The 16,152-nt window shown below is 37.9% G+C and overlaps 2 protein-coding genes across 3 annotated transcripts in view; one reads left to right on the top strand and one right to left on the bottom strand.

Annotated features, from left to right (window-relative positions):
• The window catches only part of STRN (striatin), a 108,846-nt gene extending 99,415 nt beyond the window's left edge, over nt 1-9,431 (top strand). For both annotated transcript variants that reach the window (XM_084624412.1, XM_084624413.1), the window contains one exon: nt 53-9,431. In XM_084624412.1, the coding sequence (XP_084480538.1) occupies nt 53-222 (170 nt within the window). In that variant the 3' untranslated portion in view covers nt 223-9,431. The remainder of the gene's footprint in view (nt 1-52) is intronic.
• Nucleotides 9,432-13,011: 3,580 nt separating this feature from the next.
• VIT (vitrin) overlaps nt 13,012-16,152 on the bottom strand; it is an 81,069-nt gene continuing 77,928 nt past the window's right edge. The window contains exon 19 of the mRNA XM_084623746.1: nt 13,012-15,941. Coding sequence (XP_084479872.1) covers nt 15,763-15,941 — 179 coding nt within the window. The 3' untranslated portion in view covers nt 13,012-15,762. The remainder of the gene's footprint in view (nt 15,942-16,152) is intronic.

Raw genomic sequence — 16,152 nt, 5'->3', positions numbered from 1 at the left:
CTTTAATGTTTATTACAATTAAGAAAACATATTTCCATCTTTCTCTATGTAGGTCATGACTGTTCAATTCGCTTATGGAACCTTGAAAGCAAAACCTGTATTCAAGAATTTACTGCTCATCGCAAAAAATTTGATGAGTCTATTCATGATGTGGCATTTCACCCATCCAAATGTTATATTGCCAGTGCAGGAGCGGATGCTCTGGCTAAGGTCTTCGTATGACACAGTGCTTCCCTTTCAGCTCTAGGTCTTGTACATTTAACCAGATGCACAAAAGAGAGGAAGACATGAGCAAGGATCTTCATTTCCTACCCTGAAATTAAGAGAACGTTTGTAATGGTTTAGTTTTTGCAGGGTGCTCTTTTCTAAATTAAGGTTTCTTCAGGTTTCTGTGAACTCAGCTGGTGCTGAGAGCTTGGATACTCTGTTTCAAATGTCAGCAAAAGAAATGCTTTTATTTCTGAGGGTGTGAATATTTGTCCAGGCAGGCCTTGGGCGAAACTAGGTCTCTGTATTCTCTGCTAATAAAGTGGGACACTAGAGGGGTGGTCAAGTAAATAGGTGGCCTGAGTGCTGCAGGGAGAGGGGAGGGGAACTTCCAAGTGTTTCTCATCAAGGAATCTTATAAACTGCGTACTTTAAATTAAGTAACCTAAAAAGGTGACCATTCACATGCCTATTGGGCTACCATATGAATTTCACTTGTTCATCCCTTTGGTATTAATGACTAGATGGTGTTTAGAGGAAAGTAGCTGATAATTAATCTCAGCCCACTTGGCTGCTAGCATAAGATAAATTTGGTTAAAAGGAAAAAATTACTAAATTTTAAAAATTATTAATGCAGTAATGTTTTGTTCAATTTATTATGTTATACAGCAAATATTTAGTTTGCAGAAAATATATACGTTTTATTAATTTTGTGAAAGAATGTGATAGCAAGTGGCTAGAAGCTTAGGCCATAGTCTAACCACAATTAAGGAGACAGGCTGAAACAGTCTGTATATACTGTAATAAGGGATTTAATTTATTCAAATGTATAATACTGTTTATTGTTGGAGGTCAGGCACAAGAAATTGAAATAAAAGTTCCCACAGCAACCTCTAGCACAGTTTAGCCAACACATCTTCATTTCTTCCCGTTCCTACAAAAAAGGGTGCCACTGTAGATGAAAATCATGATTTCATTTTAAGAATAAACATGGATTCATAGTGCTCTGTGTGAGTCTTGCTATCAGATTAATGCAGTGGGTGCCTTTACAAAGTTCCACCAGTTTTAAAGATTCTACTAGTTCTAGAGAGATTCCCTAACTTTCAAACCGTTGGAACTTTTGAAATGTCCCCCTGTATGGGGCATGCTGTACCACTGATCTTTAAAGTGCGGTTATGTGAAAAGTGACCGTTTAAAAACGGCACCTTTTTACTCAGCAGATCTGATCCCTCACTATATTCAGTTTACTATTCAGTATATTTGTTTACTTTCATGACAGAAATAAGTTTGGTGGTTTTTAGTCGTGTTGTCCCTGAAGGGCCATCGCAGGTGAGAAAGAGTAAGGTGGAGTGTATTCTACTGGGAACCATCAGACGTTGTTACCTTTCTGTAAATCCATTTAAGGCAGTGGTGTCCTCAGTTCCACTTGTGGAATGTAATTAGTTCTGCAGATTCTTTGTTACTGGTGATGATGTGAGAAGGAAAGAACCCAGCCTGACTCTCAAATCTCAGGTTGAGTTTGGCTAGAAGTTAATAAAGAAATCTTTTCTTGTAAACTGACACTTTGGAAATAGGAGTCATTGAAACACAGTAAACATAGGACACAATGCTATTTTTAGAGTGACTGTTCAGAGCAGAACCACAACTAGGCAGAACTCGCCATTGATTACCATAGGGAGTTCAATGTCACTCTATTGCTTTATGATAAAAAGTTGCCCTGAACTGTTTGAGCCTGCAGTGTATTATATTTAATGCTAAATACCCTGGAATACCTTTTACTGCTCAGCATATTCAGATATTTCAGTTTGTGATACTGATGTACAATATATTTGCATTAAATAACATTAGAATTTTACCACTAAACAGGTTACTATAATAACTCAAATTATTTAGTTTTATATGATAAAAAGGGGAAATCTGGCTGCAAAACTGAGCATTCAACTTTGTGAAAAGTCATTTGTGTACTTGACTTGTTCTTTCAGTGTCATTATTTTATTTCTTTTTGGAAAGGAAATTACAAAGATTTATTTGAAAAATTCTAAAAGTTATGTATATTATAGATGTGTATATATATTGTAAACATGTATTAAATCTGTCTTGTAAGGGAAGACTTCATGGGTGCATTTTAATGTTTTAGTATTAAGAGTTCTCAGTTTGTGTATACAAAGGATGTTGATAAGTATGAAATGAATGTTGTGCTGTTTGCTTACAAAATATAATACATAGTTACAGGTGTTTAGATTGCTGTACATAAAACTAATAGGCCAGCATGCTTGTTTTTAAAGACTGTCATTCTAACTGATTAAAAGTTGAATGTAAGAAAAAGTGGATAGTCAAATGTGAATTGAAAGATGTTCCATTCTTACTGTTGAGCTCTTGCTCAAACTGAAAAGTGAATCTTTTAAAGCTGGCAATAGCTAGAAGATGAGGTGCCTTTAAAAAAACAAATGTAGCCTTACAAAGAGGTTGTGGAGTATATATTTTTGTGCTGGTCTTCATAATTGATGTTAATGTCTTTTTTACTGTATCTGCTCACGTACTTGTGGGACTGCAGGATACTGTGCATGAGCCTGTCAGCTCTTCTGAACATCATCATAGAAGTTAAGGATGGAAAAGACTGTTTAGGCAGTTTAGTTCATCAGCCTGACAAAGTGGGATTGTTACCCTATTGTGCATTTTCATAGTGTTTTGACCAGTGAGGTTTTATATATGTCCCAAATGATTAGGCTTTCATTACTTCCCTTGGAAGACTACTCCAATGCTTAGATATCTCACTATCGGAAAGTTTTACCTGGTATTCAGTCTAAATATTTATTTTCTTAATTTCATCACATTATTCCAAATTATAGTCCTTTGTACTGAATATTTCCTCTCCATGCTTGGTATTTACACCCTGAAGGTATCTGTAGACGCTTATCATATCCCTTCCTTAATTGTTTCTTAGGCAAGCTATACATGTTAGCTCTTTTCATTTTTTTCCTTACAAGTCAACTCTCTACAACCCCTGATCATTTCAGCCCTTTCAATTTGTCAGTTTATTTCTTCATAACTTGCTGTCCAAAACTGTGAACACACCATTCCAGATGCAGTGCCATCAGTAGCAGTGTAGGGAGGGTCTGTTAACCTCCGTGTTCTGTGATGTGATGCTTCTGCTCACGCAGCCCAAAATTGTACTGGCCTTTTTGCTGCTGTGTCAGATCGCAAACTCAAATCTTAATTGTATCCGCCATCTTCTTTAGACAACTTTCAGCATTATTGCTTCCCAGGTTGTTGTTTCTTCTTTAGTTATGTGCAACTCCTCCCGATTCAGTATAGTCTGTAAATTTCGTTAATGTGTATTGGCCACCAATGAAAATATTCATAGGATTGGACCCAACTCTGATCCTTGCAGTATTTCCACTAAAATTTCCACATCCATGATGCGTTACATTCTGCCATTATGCTATTTCCACAACAAGTTCACATGACAATTTTGTAGTGTTATTTCATAGAAATTTCAGTGTAGGTTAACCTGTTACTAATTTTTGTTTTTAGTAAAGTCCAGTTGAAAGGAGAAACTGCAGCCCCTTTATCTGGTGAAAATGATCTAATAGGCTTAAACATCCTCCTTTTCACTTCCAATTTACAAAGATAAACCATATGCTATTTTTGTATGGTTATGAGTCAGCTAACTAAAATACTTTCTTGTGCAAAAGGATTAGACTCGTTTGGGACACACCTTGGATTAAGTATTATGGGAAATATTTCCTTCACTTTTATAGTGTCTTAGTCACTGCATTTTTTTTTTTTGGTACCTTAAAGACAAACTTCTGTGACATGCCAAGTAAAATCCTAATCAGAGTGTTCAAATGTCTTTTTCATTTATATTGTTTATAAAAGTCACCTAGGACTACCATGATTTTCAGATCACATTTAAGTTTAATTCATTCGATAAAAAAACATTTTCTTTAGAAAGGTTTAGAGTAGCAGCCGTGTTAGTCTGTATCCGCAAAAAGAACAGGAATACTTGTGGCACCTTAGAGACTAACAAATTTATTAGAAATAAACTTAATTTCCTATAGTTGTTTTTTAGGGTGCAGTGTGTGATTAAAGTAATGTTACAGCTTAAGTATTCCCAAGCGTAATACGGTTGCGTTACTAAGTGTGTAATTGTTCAGTATTCAGCTTTGTAATTAAACCATAACCATAGATGTAGAAGCTGCAAATTCCACATAAATAAAAACTTGTCCTTTTCAATAAATAAAATCTAAAGTAATTAAACACATACTACTTTCAATACATCAGTGTGAACTCATCCCAAATGTTTCTAATTCTCAGCTACTTTAACCATTTGATTTAGGGAGTTCCACAAACCATGCATTAATGTAAAATACATGCATCATTTTTTGATAGGAGCACTGGATTCCAAGCACGTTACTAGAATCCATCCTAAAGGAAACCAAAAATTCATTAGCAAGCATAAACGTCATATCTCGCATCTTTTTCAAGCACTTCTAAAGACTTTTATGTAATGAATGTCAACTTGTATGAAGTCTGCCTATCACTGATTGCAGGATATTTTAAGACCCAATTTTAAATTCTAAATTTTGCCCTATTGTGCCAAAGTAGAAAGTATAGTTTGGTCAAATAGTAAAACATACACTAGAGAAGGGGCAGCAAGAGATTTGTGGTATCTTATAACAAAATCTTTGAAAATAAAATGGTGTTTTGTTTTAATTTATTTTTCATATATAAGATCCAATCTAACTTTGACACACTCCTCAGAGACTTCAGTGTGACCACACATGAGCTTCAAATTAAGCACATATGTAAGAATTTGCAGTATCAGGCCATAAAGATATTAATAGGTGACTTGTTCTCATGTACTGTGATAGGATTAGAACTTAATCACAAAGGAGGGAGTGCAGGACCAGTTTTCAGCCTTATTTCTGAATGCGCATGATTTTGCGGATTTAGATCACGACCTCAATGTTATATAAATAATTATGGTATTTTTGCATTTAATTCATTATAAACAAGCCATTCCATACAAATAAATGCACTGTCAATGCCATTCTAAGCTTAGCTTTGGAAACTTTGCTTTATTTCCAGTGTGATCACAAGTGTCTTTGCCATTTTACCACGTTACTGAATGATGCTACAGCTTTTTATCTTTATTTTGACATGCAAATAAGGTATGAATGGGAACAGTGATTCAAAGATATTTCATGAGTCAGTTTATGAACATGTATATATTTCAGATAGGTGAAATGGAACTCTTCATTAAATCGGGAAAATACAAAATGGAAATAACTGTGGAAACTAACTACAATACAACATTTAAAAATACATTCTGAAATTTGAGGCTGCTAAATGGAAAATTATTTGGCCACAACTACTAAAAAGGAAAAAATCAGACCATGACATTAAGATAGATGAACATACAGTATTGTTGTTAGAAAAATTTATAATTTGTAACATAGTTAATTCATGTTACCTCTTGGACCTTTCCTGATGGTGAGCTTCAGAGCTACAGTCAAATTAACTACTTCTCTCTTGAGTGGCATAGAGTAACTCTGTAGTAAGGTTTTAGTTTTGTTTTTGTTTTATTTTTTGAAATCTATTGCTCTTCCCTGAGGCAAATGTTTTGGATAGTTCCCCTGTCCCATAAGGAGTTGAGAATTTACCATTTACTCGGACTTTTGTTGTGTATTTTTTTGGCAGAGGCTACACTGAAAAGTGACATAACTTGACTTCTGTGGTATAAATGGATTTAGGTTTATAGAACAACACTGGTAACTATAAATTGCACGTAATCTGCTAATCAAACCCCTTGCAATGTCAGGTACTACTCAGCATGACTAAGGGTAATAATAGTAAGGTAGTAGACAACATTTTTCCCATCAGCCTGCCTGTGGGGTATGTCTACAAACTAGAAAAATGGTAGTTGGAGGGAAACTGAATTTTGAAGGGTGGCCTGACATGAAATGGAAGAAAATGGGGAAAGCTTAGGGGTGGTGAAAAATTAAGGGATGAGCCCGATCAAACCCCTATTTAAGTGATCCTTACTCAGGCAAGTACTCCTGTTCAGTCAATGGGTCTGCTCCTGTTAGTGAAAATCTTGCGAAATGATGACTTTTTCTTGTTTACTAACAACTATTTGCTGAAGTAACCACCTTTTTCATGGTCTTGTTTGTTCTTACCATTTGAATCTCTTCCATAAACTATACATTCACGGAGCCTTAAAATCCCATCTGTTTTTGACTTCCTGCTTTGGAGGGTGAATTGCATTGATTAAGAGCGACTTCCTGTTTAGACACTTTTCCTGAAGGACAGGTGGGATTTCAGGTCTATAGGACTACAGCATCTGAGTTTTCATTATTTAGAATAAAAAAGCTTTTTTGGACCTACTTATTTTTAATTTTAGTTTCTGATTCTAGTGAATTTTCTTATTTTTTTTATTCTACCTGCTGACTTAATTTTGTTGCTTAAAGTCTGTTTGAAGCCTGAGAAGTACTGTACAATGTAAGACCTTACTTTAAGATTCTGTTCTCAGTATAACTCCCTTTGAATGGTGCAAGGAGGGTTCTAATCTGGTGTTTGCAGTGTTGTTGTAGTCGTGTTGGTCCCAGGATAGACAAAGTGGCGAGGTAATATCTTTTACTGGACCAACATTTGTGGGTGAAAGAGACATTTTTTTCTTTTCTACTTTTTCTTCAGATCCTGATAAAGTGCGTGGGGTAGCTTGAATGCTTCTTTCTTTCACCCACAGAAGTTGGTCCAGTAAAAGATTTTACCGCACACACCTGGTTTTAATCTTGCTCATTTTCAGTAAAGATACTTTGTTGCCATGGACAAACCAATCCATACTGTAGCTAGATTAAAAAATATGCTTTAATGCAGGTCTCTACTGGAGCTAGTGTGATATTTTTTAAACCAATTTGACGCTGTCTACACTGCCAAGACTTGTTATGACACAGTAAGACCACAACCATGTTTACCCCATGCTTAAGCATGTATTTTAAACTGTTCAAAGCCCTGTGCTGACAAGGCCTAAAAGTCCTGTTTGTTTGCATTCATTCACCTTGAATTGCAGGCTCCCAAAATTACTTGCTCAGAGTCTGAGAAATCCTTGGTCCTAGCACCAGAGTCTTAAGCTGAAAGGTTAAAAAAAGAATTACACAGCTGGATTTGTACTTTTCTAAAAGGGAAGGGATAATTTCTTGCCAAACCAAATAGATTCATTACTTTTGTGGCTTACTTACTAAAAGCAGCCAAAAATATTGTATAAGGGATAAGTGATGGACTTCAGGCTGACATTTTTCCATTAAGAATTTATTTTTATATTCTATCTTTCATTGAAATTGTGGTCGTTACATGTAGTTTGTTTTTTCAAATGTAGAGCTCCCAAAATTATGTTATTTCATCTCAGTCAAGCATTTACAACAAACATAAACGGATTTCAGGGATATCGCTTCAGCATTAGCAATCTGGAGCAATTTACTTTTGAACATACAAAAAGAGTACGTTAACAAGTAACATTTTGTAGCTTTGGAGCCTGAGTGGATTGACAGGGAGTCTTGTACTACATGCAGTGGTTTCCTTAAATCATGCATCTCAGCAACTTGTAGAAGAATACAGGATGATAAAACTATTATTCAGTGTAATATTTTCTATTAATTATAGGTATAATAACTTCTTAACATGGATATTCATGTTCAGCACTGCTTGCAGTGTATTTTGCATTAATATCTTCAATTGGTTTTTTAAAGAGGCACTCAAATTAAAACAGTCTTTCAAAGAAATTTCTTTGCCTCTGGAACTAATACTACTCATAGTTAAAACTGAAGTAATTTTAAATATGTTTCACTATTAATGCAGTTTGTTTCTTGTTTTGATTCCTGTACTTCATTTTTTTTTCCTAAAACAAAAACTATATTTGGGACCAAAGCTATCTGGTAATGCCCCTTTTAAAATATAGATAGGATTGCCAATTTTGGCTGACCATATTCCTGGAAGTTTGCTCACATGACATAATCTTTCATTCAAGATGAATTTTTAATTTCTGGAAACTCCAGGTCAATCCTGGAGGGTTGGCAACCCAGATTACAGGTGGTGACTACAAAATATTAGTGACTATAGCTGTCACATTCCTAAATCTGTACTTTGTGTAGCTCCTATGAAAGTTGAAGTGAAAGGGTGCAAGAGTAATGTGGGAAACACATCCTTGAAAACAATTAACAAGGAGAAAGATTGAGCATGCATGTTACTTTGGGGTTCTTATGTTGCGCACTTGTGAGTGTCCTGAATGACTACTTTGGTGTAACAGTATCAGACTGCAGGTGCTTTGTGAAATGGTGGCTCAGATGGAAAATATCTATTTGTTGAGTAATTCTGTTGGCTTGTCAATTTGTGTCTATGGTTTAGTATGAGATTATGTAAAAGTTATAACCATGCTGATTTGGTGGTATATGCTACTCTTTTGTACACAGTGAATTAATTATTTTAAAAGTGATATATCCATTTTTTAAATTTGCAAAGTAACTAGTTCTCCCAATAATAAGAATCCATAAATTGCAAATGTTCTATAATTTCAAAAGGATTTTGCATTCATTGGGGAAAATCTAACTGCTTGTGTTAATCCCTACAAAATTTGAGACGCTTTTACCGTCAAACAGACTGGAAGTTTTTTGTATTAGAATGAAAGCATTGTATTATCAGTTAAAAGTTTAATATTGTGTCAGAGTTTCAGAATTCATTTTCAGAATCCTAGACATACATGCAAAACTGCAAAATTTGAAAAGTCCCAGGGCAGTCGTTTAAAACCTATTTGTGTATTTTGGGACATCTCAATAGGAGCTCTCTAATTTTTCTGTTTTTATGAACTGCAATGACACTATTGGCTGTGGAACGTATGGGGTCAGTTGGGTTTAAAGTTACGTTTGCTTGTCTGATAAGCCAAGTATGTCATTAAAATTATATAGATCTGCTTATATTGATGTGCAATTTAAAATGAGATAACATTGAGGTAATCATGTAGGTATTTATATTGATATGGCAGTAGTGAAGTGGGATATCTGTATACTGTACCCACATTCTGGCCTGAGCAAAATCACATGGACTTCCAGAAATAAGCAATGGTTTTTAAGAGCAGCTTTATTTAATGTTGCAGCAGCAAGTAAATGTTATTTGTACCATATACTTGTACATGTAAATTGGGTGCTAATAAATACTATTTTTCAACATTTTGTAGTGTCCATATTTTTGCCTCATAAGAAATATATAAGCATATAGAGTGTGGGGACACCCCAAAAGAGCCCTCCAGATGTATATTAGCACATTCCATTGTGGGCCATGTTAGTATCATCTGAATTTTCCTTTTAAATTTGGCCTTTACAAAAGCAGTTCTTCTATTCCTGGGCCAAATATTATCTCCCTTTCCATTCTTTGTACTTGGTCTACATTTCCATATGCTGTTGTTTATGACTATGCCATCTTGACATCAGTGGCACCGTACCACGTATGCAATCTTAATGCACACAGTGCTTAGTGTCTTCACTGGGAGTTAGACACACATTATTCCAATAGAGTAAATGCCTTTGTGTTGGGGGTTGATTATCACAGAGTGATGCAGTGATCTTGGGAGTAAGACAATGTGCTTCAACCTTACTTTCTCTAACATAAACAGACAGTAGCATGTACAATTTAAAAACTTGTACACACAATTCTTCCCCTGTGGAGAGGATGATAGAGAATGAATCACACAGGACAGAGGTCAGTCATGTTGCTTAATGCACTACTGGCAGATGCTCAGTGAAGAGGATGGTATAAAACTCTGTATGTAATTGAACAGAAAAACTTGTTAGCAAACACATCCTGTTTCCTCTGAGTTCAGAGTAGGATAGAGAAGAGCCCGAGCCTCCTTTCAGTGACTAGGAGAATTGTCACTTTTCCCAATCCCCTCCACTGTAGGAAAACCAGGAATTGCTAGAATGGAACAAAGGTGTGTCTAGTCCTATCCTGTCTCCAGCAATGGCCAGTATCCGATGTTTCAGTGGAAAGTGTAAAATGCTCTTATGTACAATTTAGCAGTAACCTGCCTACACGGGGAAGTTTCTTCCAAAGCCGACTACAAACTGTCAGAGTGTTATGAACGGAAGCATAAGGGTTTATATCCCTTATTAATGGTTGTAGTAGGTGCATAGTCTTATTGGTCATGAGAACAAAAAATGCCATTAATGTTAAGGTTGGTAGTAAGTATGTGTATGCAATGGAAATTTTAAAAGTATGGAACAAAAATTATCTCTCTTTTTAATAATTGCAGGATTAAAAGTTAATCTAGACAACGTTTAGTAGACCCCAGAAAGAGGGATGAACTGCTGTAGAAGCAGGAAGAGCATACCCACCTATCCTGCCCTTCAGTATGACTAAGAGCTAGTTTAAACAATGTGGCTGGGACATTGCTAAATCTGTAATGTCCCCCAAGGCTCGGTCCTGTCACTTGTTCTGTTTAACAAGTAGGTACAGCTACATGGGGAGAATGAGACTTTATGGGCTATAAATAATGCCATCAGCCATGTAGATGATTCATCAAGCATAGACAGTTTTGTACCGCTGCTGTCCCATTGCCTGGTACATTTAAGAACCTGAATGAAAAATAGCTGGCTCAAGTTCTGTCCAGAAATGAGAGAACTGATGCTAATAGGCAGAGGGAAGTTGTTTAAGGAGCTAGCAGTTACTGTGATCTTGCTCTTGAGAGAGAGAGTGTCCATTTTATGGCTTAAGGTGATGCACAGTCTGGAAGTCCTCCCCCTTCCCCTCCCCACTATTTTGGGTGCTCGGATAGCAGCAGTAATGAGGAATGCTTTCTTTCCACTTAGGCTGGGCAGGAGACTCTGGACGTGGACCTGGCTATGGTGATCCATGCTTTAGTGACATGAAGAAAGGACTTTCTCATGGCCCCTATTGGGCTAGCTACTTCCAAAAGCTTCCCTGATCACTGGGAATGTATTACTCCAATATTTCATACAATGCAAGAGCTGCAATGAGCATGGAGAAGGGAAAATGGGTCTGCCCATCTCTTACAGGAGCAGCAAATGTGGGGATCTTTTCCCAAATATGAAAGCAGTGAATAGGGAATACGAAGGCCCCCCATCTGAAAGCTTACCGCCAGCCTTGGTAGCTGAATCCCCACAGAGCAACAGCAATACGGGGTCTCCTCCCCATTCCAGCCAGCCACCCAAGTGGTCACTGCAGGGCAGTGGGCCACTGGCCAAAGGGGTAGTGGGGAGTCCCAGCCCATCCAATATCTCCAACCCCACTTCCTGGTCCATGTGGAAGGCAGTGGTGGATCCACCATCATTTCCCTCCCCACAAAGTCCAAGGGAGGCAGTAAGGAATCTGCACTTCTGGCCCAGCAGTGGCTTCTCCACCCAGGCTGCACGCTACAGGAATTGAAAGGAAGGGGTATTTTGTGGGGGCAGTGACGCAGCCTGCTCCACATGCCTTGAGCTGTATGGGACGTCACTCTCATGGGCCCCAGGCACAGAACCACTTCTGCCCAGAGCCAACTGTGCCCATAGTACACGCACCCCACTCCTTTTAGTCTTGCACAGACCCCCCTCCACCTGAAGCACACACTGGGATTGTATTCTGATAAGAGGGCTTGAATCTACCCGATCCCTCTTATTAAGATCATCTTGGTTTCATATCAAGTATTTGCTGTGGCAAGTCCTGGTGGGGGACATGAGGTATTAGGTGAGTGTGGCTGGTGTGCATGGGAAGGGGGAGCAGCAGGTACCCCTGTGCCGTCCATAGGAACAGGTTAGTATCCCTTTAAAAAGTTGGTGAGCTTTTCAGTGGCACTCACCATGGTGGTAGAAGCCACCGGCAGTCAGGCAGACCAGATGTATGCTATAGTGAGGCCTTGCGTGTGTGCATGTGATTAGTAAACACATCTATTGGGACCAAGCTATTCCCAGGTGATTTCTTTATGTTCTGGGAGATCGTCTGTCTAGCTGCTGTGGCACCTAATGCTGCTTAGCCCACCATTAGTTGCTATTGTGTACTCAGTGAGCCCAGTCAGCAAGGCTGCAGAAAGCATATATATCACTAAGGTACTGGTTACATGTATGAGTTATGATCTCTAGTGGCTAGCTCACAAAAGGATAAGGAGCTGCTGCTATCAGCTAAGGGAGTTTTCCTTCAGATCAAATGACAGAGCCTGTGCTTTTGGAGCTGAGAGACTAAGGGCTAGATTTTTAAAGGTAGTTAGGTGACTTAATGGGAGTTAGATACCTAAATATCTTTGACAACTGGCCCTGAGGCTCTTATCCCAGCTCTACATGGGTGTCTAGTTTATCTAGTAACACTTAGCTTTTAGCCATACACGGTTTCATTGCAGCAATGGAGTCAAATGTGTCATAGCAACCAACTCGGAAACCATGGGGGTTTCCGCACCATTCAGGTCTCGGAGGTCCACAGCTTTCACACTGATGTGTCCTAAAGATCCTCAGGCGCTATGTGAGACATGTTTCACCCCTTGTTCCCTCTGTCCTGACATCAACCTCCATCTCGGGTGCTGCGTATCAAATTCTGCTAGTTTACACTGCTTGGAGTTGACTTCCCCTTCCATGGATCTTTGCAAGATTTGCAGTAATTCAGCCAGGTATGTTCAACATAAAAGCACAGAAACCTTTTTATTTTAACACCTTAGGTCTTGCTGACTTTGATGGTGTCTCTATTTTTAGGAAACCCGTATTTGCATTTTAAAAACTAAAATGCAGTAACAATATTTGGATGTACAGTTTTTAAAATAGTCTTCAATATGCAAGCTGTACTGCATACACCTTTTATGTTTTTTATTGCAAAAGGTTTAGCAACTTGTATTATGAAAAGCTCTTAAAGTAGCTCAGATGTGTTACAAAAGGAACTCTGCTTTCTTCACAAACAAATATACAAGAAAAAAAACTTTTTATGAGACGGTTTACAGATAACTTACTATCCCATGTTTTAACAAAACATTCTTTGCAGGGGCTTTTCCACAGATGACCTGTACTTTGGTTGCTGTCCAAGGTAAATGTTTTTTAATGTATAACAGGATATATTCTACACTTCTTCTATGCACTGGATTCCCATTGATATCAGTGGTAATTCCACAACTGTAGAATAAGCCCTTATCTTTTTATTTACAGTGTTTATGAAATAGATACTTAAAATGAGACATTTAAAAACAAAACCAAAAATCACTTTTGGGGATTCTGACAATTAAAGGATCACTTCAAAGACTTAGGCAATGAAATTCTCGTGACATTCAGTCACCATACAAAACAGTTGTTCAATAAGTTTATGGTTTGGGTTTTTTTAAGTGGTTTACCTTGTTGCCTTTTGAAAAATAATCTTGCATGCTTGATATGGAGGATGGTCACTGAACTTTTACACATAAGTGAAGAGCATTTGAAAACCACCATGGTAAATGCTTATCAAGTTTGCTATTTTTTAAGATTAAAATGTTCAAAGAAATGAAAATATGTCCTAATGCATGCAAATTTGCCCTTATTGCTCCTAACTTCATATTCCCATGTTAGACCCCCTGCGCAAAACTGGTCTACTCAGGGTTTATGAATGGTGTCAGAATTCGGGCCAGTGAGGGTACAAAGTGTCTTTGAAGTGTGTGTGTTTTGCTGATGGAAGGCTGCAAAACCTCATCAATGCAATAACTTGATAATCTCCTTGTTCTACTAATTCTATCTCAGGGTATCTGTATTGTGAAGTAATGCATGCCTACAAGCAATCACTCCAGATTGGCACAGATCCCTTCACCTCTGTCTCTGATTAAATGATTTCTTTTGGCTAATTAGGGTTGGAAGGATTGTATTTCTAATGATGTTTTTGAGTAGTAATTAATTTGAATGACATGTTTGCATTCAGATCCTGTTATTTATTCAAAGGGTAGTAGCTAGGAGAATTGAGCCACAAAAACTCATTTAATATTTCATCATTAATTTCTTACCCTTTCCTCCCGCCCCCCGGGCATTGTGGACTACAAATTCCAATATCCAGGGAAGTTCATGAACAGTCTTGTTTCTCTCAAGTAATATTTAATTCTTCTCACCTTTCCCTCCATGAACTGTGATAAACAATGAACATATATTATCAAGTTTTAGTGGGTAAAAAAAATAGATGCCAGCTGACACCAATTAAAGCCCAAGTCTTTCAAGACTTTAGTAATATATCACTTCTGGCACCATTTGCTGAAGATTAGTTCCTCATTTAAGAAGGCAGTATCATAATAGTATAATTGGCTTGGTCAAGCACCATTGACCAATTGACAAGCATACTCTGTGAACCAACAGACACAAAACCAACCCCAAATACTTCATCTACAGTGTGTGTCTCTACCATTGGGAAGTCCTGCTTTTGCCAATGTATAATACCCAATAATACAGTCAGACTGTGTTTCTCTTAAATCCTTAACAAAACAACTCTAGAACAGTCTTTTCTCTTCATGCTATTGATCTCCATCCATACATCAGGGTGAAACCTAAAAGAGGAATGGTTTGGTGATAATGCAGTGGTTCTCAAACTTTTTTCATATTGTGTACCACTTAAGACAGAGGCCCTTCCAATGGTATCTCCTCCTTGAGCCCAGACCCTTCTTGCAGTAACTATCGTGTTTGGACACGGACAATAGGACAACGTTAAGAGGAAAAGATTTTAAATAAACTCCCTCTAATGCAATGGGTGGGGATTCTGGATTCCATGTTCCTGATTTTGTATGTACACCAGCTGCTTCCTCTCCATAGGTGCAGAACTTCATTAAGTTCAGTAAATGCCTGTAGACCCCACTGCTCTAATCTATCCAGGTCACTTTGCAGTTTGGCTCTTTCTCCTGTTAGTATCTATCAGCTTGAAATTATACCAAATGAAAACCTGTCAGAGAGACATAAAACAGCTGTCCAAGGTTTAAAACAAAGGTGTTCTGGATTTTGTTGGAAAGCATCTCTGGAAACCCTGAGAGTCCTGGTCTGGACAACAACTAGCAGGAAGCATCACTGCTAGAAGACAGAGATGCTTCACCACTCTGATAGACACAGCTTGGTCTCTAACCGGCAGTATTCCACAGATCACCAGTGGTCCACAGACCACAGTTTGAGAAGCACTGTGACAGAGAATGTCTTTAAAGAGAGCTTCTGCAATACACAAAGGCCAAATGAAAATGTCCCTGGGATCTACACTGAAAAACCTTTTCAAACCTCTCTTCTGGAAACAAATTTTCTATCTACAACGCTGAGTCACTTGATTTATCTTTTCAAGGGTTGTAACTGTCTTTGTCTATCCAACCAAGTCAGAGTTTTGAAGCCAGAAAAAAAGGTAAAATAAAAATGCTTGTCTACACAGAGCTTTATCATGCATAGGGAATAGAGCTGAAATCAGCTTTGTTAACTGAAAAATGCCAGAGAATAACTCTTCTAGTATTTCTTGGACTCATAGCTGGCATTACTTGTATAGCATTTTGTGTATCTCCTGCATGACACCCAGTGACCCAGCGTTAGTATAATGCTTTGCCTACTTTCATCAGTTCCGGGGCTGTGAATTAAACTCTGTACAAATGTTCTGGATGATCCTAGGAACGAATCTGTAGAGGTGGTCAAATTCATCCACGAAGAAGGAATGCTCTTTATCCGGGTCTGTTGCAATGGCTTCCAGTTCATCCTGGGCTGCCCATGCAATTCCAACGGAATAAGCTATGACCTCTGAAAAGACAACCAGTGTTTAAAATGGCCAGGTGTGTTTTGAAATTAATTTTACAAAACCTGCTCCCACAATAAATGTGATGTTCAGGGCATAAAATGAAGGGATCAGACTCTGGGCTGTGGCTTCTGAGAGACATTATAGAAGGTGCAGCCAATGGGCTGCTCTTATGTACAGCAGGCTCTGAAACTGAGTGTTACAGTTAATGTCCCT

Source organism: Lepidochelys olivacea (assembly GCF_965140295.1).
Source record: "Lepidochelys olivacea isolate rLepOli2 genome assembly, chromosome: 3".
Lineage (NCBI taxonomy): Eukaryota > Metazoa > Chordata > Testudines > Cheloniidae > Lepidochelys > Lepidochelys olivacea.
The sequence above is the reverse complement of the archived record's forward strand: the minus strand, read 5'-3'. Positions and strand labels throughout refer to the sequence as shown.